Source organism: Marmota monax, unplaced genomic scaffold, assembly GCF_021218885.2.
Source record: "Marmota monax isolate L192 unplaced genomic scaffold, Marmota_monax_Labrador192_F-V1.1 WCK01_AAM20220418_F8-fsc00076, whole genome shotgun sequence".
NCBI lineage: Eukaryota > Metazoa > Chordata > Mammalia > Rodentia > Sciuridae > Marmota > Marmota monax.
In genome coordinates this window covers 9,107,301-9,123,865 of record NW_026692843.1, presented here as the reverse complement: position 1 = coordinate 9,123,865, position 16,565 = coordinate 9,107,301, and the positions used below count along the sequence as shown (strand labels likewise).

The 16,565-nt window shown below is 48.0% G+C and overlaps 1 protein-coding gene across 1 annotated transcript; it reads right to left on the bottom strand.

The window, feature by feature from the left end:
* Positions 1-4,156: 4,156 nt before the first annotated feature.
* On the bottom strand, positions 4,157-14,993 carry LOC124095598 (cytochrome P450 2E1). The gene is made up of 9 exons (XM_046448793.2): positions 14,777-14,993; positions 13,839-13,998; positions 11,129-11,278; positions 10,528-10,688; positions 9,975-10,151; positions 9,106-9,241; positions 6,419-6,606; positions 5,855-5,996; positions 4,157-5,044 (listed from the first exon to the last, which is right to left on the bottom strand). Exons 1-9 carry the CDS (start codon positions 14,951-14,953, stop codon positions 4,860-4,862), a joined length of 1,476 nt encoding a protein of 491 aa, XP_046304749.1. The 5' UTR covers positions 14,954-14,993; the 3' UTR covers positions 4,157-4,859.
* Between the last annotated feature and the right edge of the window lie 1,572 nt (positions 14,994-16,565).

The window sequence follows — 16,565 nt, the reverse complement described above, 5'->3', positions numbered from 1 at the left end:
ACAATTTTATTGAGAAGTTTTGCATCTATGTTCATTAGAGATGTTGGTCTGAAGTTTTCTTTATTTGATGTGTCTTTGCCTGGTTTTGGAATCAGGGTTATATTGGCCTCATAGAATGAGTTTGGAAGTGCTCCCTCTTTTTCTAGTTCCTGAAATAAATTGAAGAATATTGGTATCAGTTCTTCTTTAAAAGTCTTGTAGAACTCGGCTGTGTGTCCATCTGGTCCTGGGCTTTTCTTGATTTGGTAGGCTTCTGATGGCATCTTCTATTTCATCATTTGAAATTGATCTGTTTAAATTGTATATATCATCCTGATTCAATTTGGGCAAGTCTATGACTCTAGAAATTTGCCATTGCCTTTCAATATTGTCTATTTAATGGGAGCTCAAATTTTCAAAATAATTTCTAATTATCTTCTGTATTTCTGAAGTGTCTGTTGTGATATTTCCTTTTTCATCACGTATGTTAGTAATTTGAGTTTTCTCTTACCTTCTCTTCATTAGCATGGCTAAGGGTTCGTCAATTTGATTTAGTTTTTCAAAGAACCACCTTTTTGTTTTGTCAATTTTTTCAATTGTTTCTTTTGTTTCAATTTCATTGATTTCAGCTCTGATTTTAATATTTTCTGTCTTTTACTGCTTTGATGTTGATTTGTTCTTCTTTTTCTAGGGCATTGAGATGTAATGTTAAGGAATTTATTTGTTGACTTTTTCTTCTTTTAAGGAATGAACTCCAAGCAATGAACTTTCCTCCTAGTACTGCCTTCATAGTGTCCCAGAGATTTTGATATGAGCTATCAGCATTCTCATTTACCTCTAAGAATTTTTTAATCTCCTCTTTGATGTCTTTTGCAACCCATTGTTCATTCAATAGCATATTATTTAGTCTCTAGGGGTTCAAGTAGCTTTTATTTTTTATTTTACCATTGATTTCTAATTTCATTCCATTATGATCTGATAAAATGCAGGGTAGTATCTCTACTTTTTTGTATTTGTTAAGAGTTGTGTTGTGGCATAATATATGGTCTATTTTAGAGAAGGATCCATGTGCTGCTGAGAAGAAAGTGTATTTGCTCATTGGTGGATGAAGTATTCTATGTAAGTCAGATAAGTCTAAGTTATTGGTTGTGTAGTTTCTTCATCTTTTGTTTGGAAGATCTATCCAGTGGTTAAAGAGGTATGTTAAAGTCATCCAGAATTATTGTGTTGTGGTCTATTTGACTCCGGAACTTGACAAGAGTTTGTTTGATGAACATAGATGCTCCATTGTTTGGGGCATATATATTTATAATTGTTATGTCTTGTTGGTGTATGGTTTCCTTGAGCAGTATAAAATGCCCTTCTTTATCCTTTTTGATTAACTTTGGCTTGAAGTCTACTTTATTTGATACGAGGATGGAAACCCCTGCTTGCTTCCACAGTCCATGTGAGAGGTATGATTTTTCCAAACCTTTCACCTTCAATCTGATGATGTCTTTTCCTATCAGATGAGTCTCTTGGAGGCAGCATATTGTTGGGTCTTTTTAAATCCAATCTGCCAATATATGTCTTTTGATTGGTGACTTTAGGCCATTAACATTCAGGGTTATTATTGAGACATGGTTTGTTTTCCCAGCCATTTTTGTTTACTTCTGGTATTAATTTGACTTGGTTTTTCCTTTGACTAGTTTTTCCTTTAGTGTAATATCTCCCTCTGCTGATTTTCATTGTTGTTTTCATTTTCTCCTCATGGAATATTTTGCTGAGGATGTTCTGTAATACAGGCTTTTGAGTTGTAAATTCTTTTAACTTTTTTTATCATGGAAGTTTTTTAATTCATCATCAAATCTAAAGTTTAATTTTGCTGGATATAAGATTCTTGGTTGGCATCAACATTCAACATTCTTGAATGTTCTTGAATGTTCTGCTCATGGTTTCTTCCAGAAATATGGGATAGCATAAAAAGACCAAATTTAAGAGTTATTGGGATAGAGGAAGACATGTATTTCCAAACCAAAGAAATGAATAATCTATTCAATAAAATAATATCAGAAAAATTTCCAAACATGAAGAATAACTTGGAAAACCACATTTAAGAGGCTTACCGGATGCCAAATGTACAAAATCACAACGGATCCACACCAAGGCACATTATAATGAAAATGCCTAGCAAACAGAATAAGGGAGAATTTTAAAAGCCATGAGAGAAGAGAATCATATTATAGATAGAAGGAAACCAATTGGGATATCTGCAGATTTTTCAATCCAGACTCTGAAAGCTAGAAGATTCTGGAACAACATATACCAAGCTCTGAAAGAAAATGGATGCCAACCAAGAATCTTATATCCAGCAAAATTAAGCTTTAGAAAATCAGAACTACAATGAGACTCCATTCAGGACATAGCACCAGGAAGCAGAGTCCCCTCACCATGGACAAAAACATATACCCCAAAGGCAGCCCCAGCAGCCCATCTCCTCCACCACACCCCACCAGCCTGTGGTTACCACCCAGTTGATCCCTGTCAGGGGATCAATACACAGATCAGGTTCAGGCTGTCATCTCCCCGACACTTCACCTCTGAACATCCTTGCACTGGCTCACACACGTGTCTGGGGACACCTCATCTACACCATAACAACAGGACAGTCGCCTTTGATTATTTTCTCCTCTTCCTACTCACAGTTGATGATGTTCAGGCAACCTCCTCACCTCATAGGACATGTCTTTCCCTGCCACTGGCTCCCTCAATCCCCACCCCTGGTTGGGGATCGTGCCTCCTGCTGGTTCTGTTTTGGTAGCAGCCATATGTAGTGGGGAGGTACACAGTGTCAGGGCCTAATGAGGATTCAGAGTCCTCATTTTTGGAGAAGGAACATGACCTGGAGCTCACAGGGCTGGGTGTGGCACAGCATGATGTTACTACAAAGTATTTCTTCGTGTGCGGATGCCATAATCTGTTATTCATGACACTGTATTCACTTTGGAAAATTAGTCCTGCCTTGGAGTATTTCTTATGTGGGACAAATTTTCTGAAGTGACATTACCTTTGGGTCCAGTGCCCCTCCCTTGAGATAGTAGAACCTGTGAAGGCCCAGACTTGGAAACCACCCAGTGAGAACAGTTAGGGATGCTGCTGACAGAAAGTTACCCTCAGAAATCTGGAGCCAGGTGGTGTCTCAACAGTAAGCCTCAACTCCCTCCCTCCTAGCATCTCCCCACTGGCTGGGGACACAGAATCTTCCCAGTAGTCACTCAAGTATAAGCCTTTCTGTCCCAAAGCAAATAAGAAGACACTGTAACCATTTCCTGCTGGAGGCAGTCTTGCCACTGTGGCACTGGGAGGGGACACAGACAGATGCCTCTGGGAACTATTGGCCCTTCAGAGGGTTTCCCACTAATGCCCAAATTCATTCCCAAGAACCAAGAAACAGGTTATTCTACATGGTAGAAGGACCTCAGAGCATCTGATTAAATTCAGCATCTTGAGATGGGCAGATTGCCTTGCACTGTCCAGGTGTGTGGGGAGCCACATTGAGCTACCACGCCTTCCAGTCCTGATGCACCATGGGGATCTGAAAGATCACTGTAGTCTGGAGTGGTAGTGCCATGATTTGTAACTCGGCCTTTTCCCCCACTCAGATAGCAAGGCCAATCTTCTGAGTAAGCATACCCCTGGGGTTGAGCTATACACTCACCTATTCTTTTGTAATCCTACCCCTTTGCCCTGTTGGGACAGAATGTTCCCTGGAAATGCCCTTGTGTGTCCCCTTCTCTTGCTCTGCCTTTGGCATGACCTTCCTAGATGTCAGTCAACCTGCTGACAGCAGACATCAGGAAGCAAGACTCAGCCCCCTGAAACCTGACCCCTTGCCTCATTTGAATGGCTTCTCCCCAATAAAAGGGTTCAGCACATACATGTGCACTTTCTCTCTCTCTCTCTCTCTCTCTCTCTCTCTCTCTCTCTCTCTCTCTCTCTATGGACATTTAAGGTCAGAGGAGCCATCAAAGGACCCAAAGAAAGAGTATCTCTGTCTCTTGTGTGGTTATTTCATGCAGCCCTGTCCCCCTGGAGTGGCCCTGAGTTATGTTTTAGTCATGAAATGCGACACAGGTGAGCCCAGTGAGACCCTACATGAGGGAGGCTGAGGGTCGGGAGGACAGAGGACACCAGCTGCTGACTCAGAAGTATGGCTCATTTTATTGAAGACATCCACAGAGTACACAGTGCCTCGGGAAGTGTGCAGCCTGGGAAGGGCTGTGCCACCCCGATGGAAGGAAAGCTCAGGCTCAGGGTGGGTCGCAGGTTTGGAAGGCAAAGGGCGGATCTGCTGCTCCTTTCACATCACCACTCAGTTTTGCTTTGTTCCATGCAAGGAACAAATATTAAGAAATAATAATGGGTGGCCCTGTTGACTTTTCATGCTTATTTCATACAAAGGACAAATTGATGCTCACAATGAGGTAAAAGGAAAAACTTTCCATCTTGAAGCAAGATGGAAAGAGCCTACTTTTGTCCAGACCAATAAATCCTGGCAAAATGTCCTTGCCTCTCCCTGTTCCAAACTAGTGTCCTCATTTCACACCAGTCTTTCCTGGTAAGTGTTGACTGGTGACAGTATAGCTCTGCCTTTTCAGAAGTCTCAAAGAGCACTGTGTCTAGGACCACAGCACAGCCTCAACCGCCTGTTGGTTTAGGTTGACCACATCTTCACTGGACTTTGCTTTGCACTGTCTGAAGACTGACTGGAAACATCAGCTCTGGTGGAACTCACTCCGGGGGGCCACCTGCCTCCTGATTGTGGGAGCAACTTCCTGAGCACTGAGGAACTCTCAGAGGATACACTTGGGGACAGAGGTGTCCAGGGTGTTTTCTTACACTTATGAGCGGGGGATGACACAGAGTTTGTAGTGAGGTGGGACTCTGCCAAAGCCAATTGCAATGGGCCTAAGATCAATATCTCTTGGATCAACAAGAGACTTCAGATTGAAATGCTGCAGAATGGCGGACAGGAGCAGAAACAGTTCCATGCGGGCCAGGCCTTCTCCAACACACACCCGTTTTCCTAGAAGTAATTGCAGTACTGGTGAGACACAGCGGGTTTCAGAGAGACACACCATTAACCGTGAGGCTTCAAGGCAGGGCCAGAGGAGGCTGGGGCAACCACACCCTAAAGCAGCACGTACTCCCCACACCCACTGAAAGAAGCATAAGAGCAAAGAACGGAATCTCCATGACGTGACCTGTGTGGGGGCCATGCAGAACTCAGCTGCAAAAACTTCTGTTCTGTTGGGAAAAATGGCCTCTGCCTGGTGAAGTCGACACCCAGTGCTAACCCATGGTGCCCATGGGATGGGGGTGGGTGAGCTGGCTGCCAGTGCACACACCAGGAGGACGTGTGTCGAGCTGGTGGTGGAGTCTTCCTCACCAGAACCCGAGGTGCAGCCCTGGCAAGGGGCCGCAGGAAGGCACCCCTTACATCCAGGGAAGGCTGCATTGCTTCACAGATGAGTCCAGGGAACCTGAGAGGAGTCTGTTAAAAACCCTGATTTAAAACGGCAGGTATCAAGTGATAGGGCCGTGAGAGGTTTTCACTGTCTTGTTAAGTAGAAACAGTTTGACAATGAATGAGGGAAAGCGGCCACTCTGTGGAAAGAATGGTCTACCCATAAACCTTTCTTCCGGAACTTATTGTGAAAATGTCACCCAGCCTCTCTGAATCGGGGGAGCACACTTGGTTTGTGTTGTGGGTAGAAATCAGGGATGAGGACAGCTGGGAGGTGGTGCACAGCTGGCTGGTGGCAGAGACACAGAGAGCAGATGAGGGGAGAGGAGACCATTTCAGGCTGAGGTGCTGCTCTTGAACCCTGCTCACCTGCAGAAAAAGGTTTGAAATAGTCACTGTACTTGAACTTCCCATTTCCATCCAGAAAGTGCTCTGGCTTAAACTGCCCAGGATCTGAGAATTCTTGGTCATCATACAGAAGGGAGTCCAGAGTCGGAATCACAACAGTGCCCTGCAGGAGACACAGATCTGTCTGTCAGTCATTCAGGCAACTGAGTAAATGTCTGCTGTCAGCCTTAATCCCATATTAGACAGGACAGCACATTTCCAGTTGGGACAGTGCTCAGTTAAGGACTGGACAGCAGCCAGGTGTCAGGTCTAAATGGAGAGGAAGCCCTAAAGTACTCATGCAGTGGACTCTGACTGGAATATGCTGCACTCCCAGGTGCCATCAAGGAGGGACTTCCATAAATTCCACCCATTTCTCTAGTCACCAGGACCAGACAAGGACCAATGGGGAACTGGCACCCTGTATTGGCCTGTCCCTGCCATCCAGCCACACTGGCCACAGAGCCTTGGGATCCCCAACCTGCCTGGTAAACTAGATGGTGAGGTGATAGGAGGTGTTCACAGTGCACACCAGCTCACTCTGACCTTGGGGATGACATATCCTTGCAACATGGTGTCCTGCGTTGCTTCGTGGGGCAGGTTGGAAGGTATAAGGTCAATAAACCGCTGAATCTCATGCACCACAGCATCCATGTAGGGCATCTCCAGCCTGTCCTTGACAGCAGGGATGCGGCTTGGCCCAATCACCCTATCAATTTCCTTATGAAGTTTCTCTGCCAAGGCATGAATGAGAGCAATGTAAAGGATTGACACCAGGCTGAACGTGCACCCTCCATCCATACATCTACCAAGCACTCTTCCATGCATCTACCCACGCATCCATCCATCCACTCACCCTAACCCTCACCCAAACACTTACTCATACACCTATCCATCTGTCCACTTACTGAGGACTCATCCCTTCATCCTTCCACCATTCATGTACCCACACACCTATCAAGTCATCCCTCCAGCAAGCCAGCATCCATCCACCCACACATCTACTCAATACATCTACCAAATCACCCTTCTAGTCATCCACCAAACCCACCCTATGGATTTTGTGGAGTATCTGTGGAGTGTTTTTTGTGCCCCCAGATACTTCAAATTATTGGATAACATCTTCACAAATGTCTATAATAGTTATGCCCATGGAGGTCATTTATAGTCTACAGAAACTTTTGCTTCAATTATTTTAGCTGGAGATGGCTTATTCAGTTCTCTGCATGTCAGGAGCAGAGAATAACAAATGGGTCCTGGAAACTTCCTCTTAGAGAGAAATCTTTGCAGTAATTGTCACCCTGATGTTTCATTATGTACTTTTAAAAAGTAAGAGGACAGATGACAGAATATAACCAGACATGCACAGTCCACTTCTTGAAGTTCCTCTGACTGAGGTAATAGCAGCCTTCAGCAAATTCTTATACTTTCTATGTTTGAAATTTCCTGTGGGATTTTCACTTTGAGTGAAAAAGAAAATTGCAAAAAGGTATGTATAGTATGGTACCCAGGTAAAATATTAAGGCACTACAACCTTACTGTGAGCTATTTGTTGATATTTAGTTTTTGATAAATGTACTGGGTCACAGGTGGGGATGATGCACAGCATCCCTTGTAGGGATTCTAACCATGGAAATGTACAGGGAAGCTTTCCCCTGGTGAGAAACCCCCTCAGGGGACAACAGGTATCCTGTTTCCCAACCTTAGAATGCCCTGTAATCTCTCTTAGGATCTAATAATATAGCTAATATATGTGCAGTGCCGACTGGTATAGCAATGCCCTGAGATGCCTCTGTGTTAGAGCCTCATCAAGCCTCAACCTTGATTGCAGGCACGTAGCTCCTGGGAATAGAAGAACTTTTTTGCTAGATAACTACAATGTTTCACCAAGATCTGGTGCTCCTAGGCTGCCCATATAACAGTAACTTCAGAAAATGGACTTTCTTGAGGACTGCACAAAGCTCCTGACATTACATATTATAACAATAAAATATAACTGCAGAATAAGCAACTTCACTGATACTCTAAACAATAATGTGGTTATGGTACTAATGACTTAATGTAATCTATTGGTATAAATAAGCATGGCTTCTTGGACAAGGAGCCATTCTGTCACCTTCCCTGCCTCTGCACCTTGTCTCTGTGTCTCCTCTTTATTATTATTCCTTACAATCCCTAAGCATTGCCCTCTGTGGGGAGGGAGGCACAAAGGGGCAAGACTGATTGGTTCTGTAACATGTTTCCTTAAGAGCTCCAAACCAAATATTGAAAAATGTTAATACATGTTAAATTTGGCAAAGAATGTAGGGTGTCTATCATGTTTATTCTCTTTGTTTATATTGGAAATTTACCATGGTCAATAATTCAAACTGTTTGGATACAGGATTCCTCTATACACAATGTTCAAAAGTTCTCCTACAAATGCTGCAGATCTGTAAAATGTTTCCCTCCCTGGACTTTTGGTTCCTTTTATGATTAAAACAAAACAAAGCTTTTGCTGAAATAAAGACCAGGTCCTAGGGCCTGACCTTGGGCTGGTTGCACACCCATGCTCTTGGGGGAAATTGCTTCATGTCTTCCATCTGTTCTCCAGGACTGAGGAGCTAGAGGAGCACAGTGCATCGAAGGTCTGCCCCAAGCTAGCACTCAGTGGGAGCCACGTCCCATCAGCAGCAGGTGGGCCCAGCACAGAAAGTGGAGGTCCCAGGCCTCTGGGCTCCCTTGCCCCAAGCTACAGATCCCCTGCTCCCTCTTTAAGGCAGGTTGGTCCTATTAGCCTGTGTGCAGGTAGGTGCCTCCAGGGCAGGAGGTGGCCTCATCACTTCTCCCTGAGTTCCCACTTCAGAGCCCTGTGGAGTGAGATGCCCAGGGAGATATGAGACTTGCCCTGACCCCCATTCTGCCTAGAAGGCCAAGTCTTCCTCAAGAGCAGCTGGAGCATTGTGTTGACTGTTATCAGTGTGTCTTTACAGTGCAGAAGTTACGTCCAGCGCCTCTCTCCTCTCCAGTGTTGGACTGTTCTTTCCTGCACCCAGGCCCCAGTGGAGTGTGGGTCTATTGTGTTCAAGGGTACCAGGTGCCTGGTACCTACAAGGACATTTCTCTTCAAAGCAATTCACCCAGGGATCCCACAGTACAAAAGAAGGCTAAAAAGCAACTGCAGGCGGAGAGCACAGGCCTGAACACACAAGGCTGGCCCTGCAGGGAGGTCCTTTGGCTTCTCATCTGCATACCTTCAATCTCTGGGTATTTCATGAGAATCAGGAGCCCATATCTTAGGGTGGTGCTGGTGGTCTCCGTCCCCGCAAAGAACAGGTCAGCCAAGGTCACAGCAACGTTTTCCAGAGTGTACCCACACTCTCCACTGTGCTTTTAGAGACAGAGAGAGACTTGGTAAGAAATTGTCTTCAGATGGCTGAAGAGACAACCTGTTGCCCTTCAACAGACAGCCAGGGATGTGAGAAGCTCTCCCAGTGCAACCAGGACCCCATTATTTCTACCTCACAGCTGGAGAAACTGAGGTTCCCAGGAAGTTGGCTGAGGCAGGATAGGCTCCCCACCTAGGCCATAGGACTCTGGCTCTATCATCAGTGCCAGGGCTACCCTGGGAAAGGGGAGGTAATCTGGGTGACCTGCCAAGCCAGGACCTCTGCTGATGACTCTCCAGCTGCAGGGGCTGGAATCAGCCTCCTTCCAGGCCAGAGGGAGGCTGGTGCCTTTGGGAGACAGAGAGGGTCTTTGCTAATGGTGAGATTCTGACAGCCTAGGAGTCTGCCCAGGGGAGTCAGTGTGAAAGCTGCATGCTGTCTGTAAGCCAGAGAAAAAGAAAGGAAGGAGGCTTCACCATTCTGAGCTAGAGGAGGGTCCTAGGAGCTGCAGGCAGATGAAACTGGGGACATCTGGGACCCCTGGAACTTTGGCACCATTGGGGAACCCAGCCTGGCCTGAAGGGAGCTGAAGCAAGGTGCCAGCCCACCATCCCTGTGCCTCCTCTGCAACACTAAGAGGGCAATTTGGATGCCAGCCAACAGGTGGCAGCATGGATCTGAGGTGCATGTGCCCTACCCCACCCCATCAAGTCCAGCAGGGTGGCTCTGGGTACCTTCTCCATTTCCATGAGCAGGCAGTCGGTGAAGTCCCGGGGACAGCTGGGGTCCAGTGACTGGAGGTGCTCCTTGGCCATTTCAAGTGTGTACGCTTTTATTTCAGACACGTTTGCTAAGACTTTTCTATGGCTTCCAGGTAGATAGCGTAAGCAGCCCGAAAAATTATTGTAAAGCTGAAAAGAAAGAAACTTATAAAACTATTTTTTTCTGAATGCAGCCTAATTGTGTGTGCTGAGCTACTAACCTTCAAACTTTGATTTATGGTTGTCATTATTGTATTATTTAGAATATTTGAGATCATTCTCCAGGCAGTGTACCCTCTGTAGTGAAAATGTGCATACACAGGTCTATATGAATGCCTAGGTTAGGGAAAGGGGCACTCAGGGCCCAGGGCATCCCAAGAAGGAGCACAGGGGCTGCCTGGCTGCCTCCAAAACACTCCCGATCTCAGGCTTCCTTGAGCCTATTGGTCCCACACCACCTGAATCTGCCTTCTTCCAACATAACTGCACAATTAAAGACTAAGGAAAAGGACAGAGTTGGCTTCACCTGCAGCCAAGGAGTACTAAGCAGGTAGAAGTTATCATTAAACATGCTCATGAGCCGCAGACACTTCTTGTCATCGTAGTTGAAACGCCTGTTGAACAGGATATCCGCTATGACGTTGCAGGGTGCGCAGCCCACAAGGAAGGTAGGGTCGAAGGGCTGGCCTGGAACACAGGTGAGATGTTAGGGAGGCCACGGGGGAGGTATGCACAGACCCACCGCAGCCCCAGCCAGCTGTTCAGTCTCCACGCACTCCCACTGATGCCTGGGGACCGTCCTGAAAGCTGCCAAGCCACAGAAGGCGACCAAAGGTTTGTCTACTTCTCAGTGCTGTTTGGGCTCAGCAGTCATGTGGTGATCACTCTTGCTCCCTTAAAAGTAGAGCTGGAAATTGGAGTCCAGAATGCAGTGGCTGTGGACCATCATGACCCACTCTGGTCCAGGGTCCCTGTAGCTGCCAGCTGCTTCCGGGTTGATCCCTGCCCTTCAGGGGCCTGCCCACAGCTCCCCTCCCTGCTGCCTGCCCAAGAACAGCATCCTGAGTCTTCCTGAGCTCCTCCAGCAGGAAGTGGGCCTCCCTCAGGATCTGCTCAAGAATACACACCCCGAGTCTTCCTGAGCTCCTCCAGCAGGAAGTGGGCCTCCCTCTGGATCCGTTCCTCGTTGCCCTGTTTTCCCATCCCGTAATCCCGGAGGGTGGTCAGGGAGAACCGCCGAATGTCCTTCCAGGTGGGTCCATTATTGAAAATAATTCCTAAGGAAGAGGGACAGCAGAAGTCACCCCAAAGGCCCAGGTCTTGGGGATATGGGGCTGGGGCAGGAAGTGGTCCTCATAGGGCCTTTGGGTCCTGGGCAGGGTGTGCAGGGGAGGAAGAATCACAAGAGGAGGCAGGGGACATGCAGTGCTTCTCTGGCACTCCCCCCTCTCCCAGGTGCCTTCATGATATGGCATCACTTCACTGTCTTTGGCTCTGCACTTTCCTCAGAGCCTTCTCCATGCCAAATAAAACCACATGTGGCAACTCCAAGGAAGAGCTGTCACCTCTCTCCTGCCTATCGACAAAATTCTTGGACAGCCTTTCTGTCCCCAGGGATTTGAACCCTTGCTCAACAAGCATTTCATCTCATCTCTTTATGGCTTCACAGCAGTGGCTTTGACTAAGACCTGAAGGTCACCAGACCCTACTGTAAGGACCTGCAGCTGGGACAACCAAGCACCATCCCTTCACGCGGCCCTCTCCTCCCAGTGTAAAATCATTTGGAATCAACAGACCCAAAGAAATGCTTTCTCTGTAAAGTGTTGGGGTGCTTCCATTCCTATCTCAGTCAACTCTGTGGACATTTTTATTCTTCCCCAAATGCAACTTCTGTTGCCCTGTTGGCCTCTCACTCCTTCTTGGTGAAGACCTCAGATCCCTTCAGACAAGCCCTGCTCAGCCTCCTTGCACTCCAGCACCCCTCACAGCCTCACTCTTGGCCTGCCTCCACCTTGCTTTTCCCATCATCACTTCCTCAAGAAGCAGGTTTGGCACCCCCTGTGCAAGGCCTTCTATGAGATTCTGGGCATTCTTGGGCCACAGAGGTAACAGTAGCACCCTCACAGACACAGAGGCTTGCATCTTGAAGTTCCTCCCACATTAACTGTATGACCACACATGGGATGCTTGGTGAGAGGCCCTGCAGGATGCTGAGAAAGTACCCTGGGGATGTGTGGTCACCATGGTCCAAGGAACTTTCCAGAAAGAGGCTGGTTGATCTGAGAGGGGCAAGGACAGCATGTGACATGAGGTGGGAGATACAGGCCAAATGATGGTTCCAACTTCACCCGGAAGGGTGGGGAGGAGGGCGGAGCTCCATGGACAATGTCGTGAGGAGGCCGCTAGCCAGGTTGAGAACTTTGGTGGGAGCACTTTTCTGGGAGTCTGTTGAGACTTACTCAAGTGATGCATGCAGTTCCCTTGGCATGTGGTCACACACCTGTGCTCTATCTTAGCCAAAAATAAGCATTCACATCATTATCCCTGAAGGGTTAGACGTATCTCTTTTTCAGGGTCCAGCAGATTTTCAGTGTCAGACTGGGCCACATGGGATGAATAAAAATAGGGATTTGGAGTCTCCAGGCAGAGGCAGCAAAGACCCTGGCGAGGCAAATTCTGGGCTCTGCCCTGCTGCCTGCAGCTCACAGGTCCTGGACCATGGGGACGGATATGGGCCTTGAGCCAGGATCACACTGCTCTATAGCAGGACCCTGTCTCCCAGGCTCCAGCGACTCTTCTGATGCTGACAACAGGGACTAAGACAGTTGGCATTGCTTTACTGAGAGAGCGCAGCAAAACAAACCCAGTGCTGAGAAGGGGGAGCCAAGCATCACTGCCTTGAGGTGATGGAATCTGGGAAATGCACACAACCAGGCAGGACACCAAGAGGCAGCTGCCTGCTCACTGGCTTGAAGCCCCACACGACAGGGAGAAGCTTCTGGTTACAGCAGATGGGATGCTGTTCACTTCTGACCTGCTTCGGGATCCCCTGAAGTGACCGGGGGGAGTAGAGAATGTGCAGGCAAGGTGAGAACAAGAAGGAGGGGTGGCAGGGACTCCCAGGAGCTGGGCGCACCACAGAAGGTAGAGCTGCAGTCAGGGGTTGGGAAACGCTGGCAGGGTGAGCAGCCAGCCCCACCCAGCCCTCCTCCCCATGGGAGGGAAGGAGATATCTGCGTGGGTCAAACTCAGGGCTCTAGCAACAGTGAAGTTGAGGCCAAGAGGGGAGAGACTGCCTGGAAGTCTGCTTCACCCCTCCTGGCCTCAGAATGTCCACCCCTTGGGGCTCTCTCAGGAGATCACCAGCTAATGCTGGCACGGTCTGATGCTGGCTCGCTTGCAGACAGTGTCTGTCAGGTTGGGTGCCTCACGGCAGGGGAGGGGACTGGTTGGGTGGAGCCATCTACACCCCACAGGCAATTCAGGCTGTGAGTGGAAAGGGTTCCAAGAAGTGCGGGTCCAAGGCAGCAAGGCCTGGGAAGGGTTGGTGCAGGCTCAGAAACGGCCTATCTGCCTCTCTCTGCAAGCTCTCTGCACCACTGGTCAGTGTGGATACCTGGCAGCCCCGTGGTGTGTACAGGGCACCTGCTCAGTGGGAACATTGCAGCAGGTTTCACAGGCACGAGCCATTACCCAAGGGCCTGAGGGTCTCCTGCCTTTCTGCCTTTATTCTGTTGCTGTCACTAACAGTGAGTGTGGGTTTGGCCAGGCAACGTGATGGGCACCTACCACTGTCCCTCTGGGTGTGCCCCACCTGCTACTAGGAAACACACTCACCCTTGTCCTCATACATCTGGAATGCAGGAATCTTCCCTCGGCCGGAGAACTCGTTCTTGCGGTTCAGCAGCACCTCCTTCACAGCCTTGTAGCCATGCAGGACCACCACGCGCCGCGTGCCCAAGTACAGTGTGAACACAGGCCCAAAGCGCTCCGCCAGCTGCAGGGACCAACACAAACAGTGAGCTGGGAAGTGGGTGAAGGTGACTGACTCAAGATGGCCTCGCCTGATCACTGTTACTGTAATCCACCAGAGAACTGGAAGGATGTGGGGAAAGACTGTGCGGCTGGTGTAGGGAAGTTCCCCCACAAGAGGCTGCTGCATTTGCAGGAGCATCTCTCCCTGTCTGTACACCAACTCTGGACCTTGGCTCCTCATGTCCCTCCCTTGCAATCTTGTAGCCAATGCCCACTTCCGTCACCCCATTGTTCACTTCCTAAGTCAAGGTCCTGGACCGCAGGGCACTGCTGGCTGACCTGGAGCCTCTATCATACATAATGACGCCTCATACAAATACCAAGTGCCACCCCTGTACCCCAGAGCACACTGGCCTTGGTTAGCTCACAGGGTGTGCTCAGCCACAATGGGAGGCGGGTGTTGGTATTGGGTAGAGCATGGTAGATACCAGCTGGAATGCACCCCTTGCTTCTTTGGGAGCTGCCCATGGCTGCACCAACTGCACCAAACCTCCCAATGATCACTCTGGTTACATGGCACCTCTGGGCCTGGTGTTTAATGCCCATCCTCCATGTTCAGTGCCCAGGCTGCAACACCAGTGGAGCTTTCTGGAGGGGACTCCTGGGTGCTGCTACCCATCCCGTTACTCCATAAAAGACTGGTGTTAGAAAGCAACAGTTTTTTTGACAATGAATTGAATACACATGTATCAGATCTCATTCCTGACTTATTCTCCCTAAAATAACAATGTTTCTCTTACCCTGGCAAAAGATTTGGGAATATCCTTCAAGTCCACCTGGAGAACATTCCCAACGATGGGGAGTGGGAAAGGTCCTGGGGGCAGGTTCCAGCTGCTGTGGATCTGCTTCCAGATGGATATGAGCAGGAGGGTGACCATCCACACCAGCAGTGCAAGGGTAATGCCAAGAGCAGCCATGGTACCTCTGGGGCCCTCTGCTGACACACGGGGATGATCCCTGCAGAGGGAAACTTTTATAATAAAGTACAGAGAAGGAGGGTGGTCAACCAGCCAATGCCACCTCCCTTCTCCTGCTGCCAAGGTATTAGTTTACTATTAGAGGTGGCTGGCACTCATTTCAAAGGCCTACTCCTGAAGCAGTTTTCTCTTAAAGAGGATGAGCCGGGTCAGGGTCAATACCAGGTTGCTAGCACCTGTCACAACTCCAGAAACACACCTAGCGGCACTTTGATTCTCCTAGTGAAAGGGAAAATTTCCCTTTTCTCCCCATAGGTCAGTCTGGGGATGGGAGACTGTCCCCTTAGACACTGGTTGGATATGGTGGGGCGATTGGATCACGTTTGCTCGAGCTTGTTTGGGCAGGGCTTATGTAAGGCAGCACCAGCCATGTGCTGGCCACTGCAGACAGGTGCCAGCTCAGGTGATGCAAATGCCTCTGAACTTCCGACTGTGGTTTGTTTAGGCAGCCAGAGCCCCTGGCTCACCACCTGTAAAACTCTGAGGGCGGAGGAGGAAAGCTCAGCTTCTGAAAACCGTTGAACTTTGTTAAGTAAACTGGCAAAAGTCTTAAAAGGCAAAGAAAAGTGTTGACAGATTCTGAGATTGTGTTTGTACCACCTGAGCTGGCCTGTCTGCAGTGGCCAGCACGTGCCTGGTGCTGCCTTACATAAGCCCAAACAAGCTTGAGCAAACGTGACCCAAACGCACACTATATCCAACCAGTGTCAAAGGGGACAGCTCCCCACCCCCCAGACTGACCTATGGGGGAAAAGGAAAAATTTCCCTTTTAGTGGAGAATTAAAGTGTCTCTGGATGTTTCCAGAGCTGTGACAAGTGCCAGCAACCTGCTATGTGACCCTGTTCCAGCCCATCCTTGTTGGTCACTGAATGCAACTTCTAAGAGAAAACTGCCACACAGATTTTAATAATGTCTGATTCTTTAAAAAGATATTTTATTGTAGATAATTAGGCAGAAGTTATCCAGAATCATTTTGTAAAATTCTAAAAAGAAAACTTCATTGCTGGCTTCGTTTTATTAAGGAGTTATACTTGGAAGAGTGTATTTCACTACCAAGACAGTTGTGCTGCACACCTCTTTGCACCTTCTTACGTGAATTACTTCCTCATACAATCCCACATCCACTTTTCCATTAGGGCTGTCTCTAGGTATTTTGTGGGTCTTTTTGTGTGTGTGTAAGAAAAGTAAGAAAACTGTTTTTCATTCTGTCTTTTCACTGGTAACATGGGGAGAATCTTAATTTATGTATTATAATTGTGTATTTTTATGTAAGTCCTACATCATTGTGTAAGATACAAAATATGATGAACAATAAGGAAAATTAAAATGCAAAGCACCCGAATCCCCTGTGGCTTAGGGGTGGTGCCTCTGTTCCTGGGTCTGTGTGAAAGCGAGGCTATGCGGTGTCCACTGGCTCTGCGCCTGTGAGCCAGGTGAACAAGTCCTCCTTCTGCCCTCAGACCACAGCACCCACTTGCTGACTCTCCTGCACCATGAAGAGCTGCCAGCCTCAGTATAGAAATACATTTACACTTGTTCTAAATTAACCTG

What these genes read in the sequence shown, in the direction of transcription:
- LOC124095598 (XM_046448793.2), bottom strand. Translation starts at nt 14,953, where the DNA reads ATGGCTGCTCTTGGCATTACCCTTGCACTGCTGGTGTGGATGGTCACC. An exon ending in TTAGTACTCCTTGGCTGCAG is followed by an intron (nt 10,152 to 10,527) that starts GTGAAGCCAACT and finishes CTTTCTTTTCAG; the next exon opens with CTTTACAATAATTTTTCGGG. An exon ending in TGCTCATGGAAATGGAGAAG is followed by an intron (nt 9,242 to 9,974) that starts GTACCCAGAGCC and finishes TGTCTCTAAAAG; the next exon opens with CACAGTGGAGAGTGTGGGTA.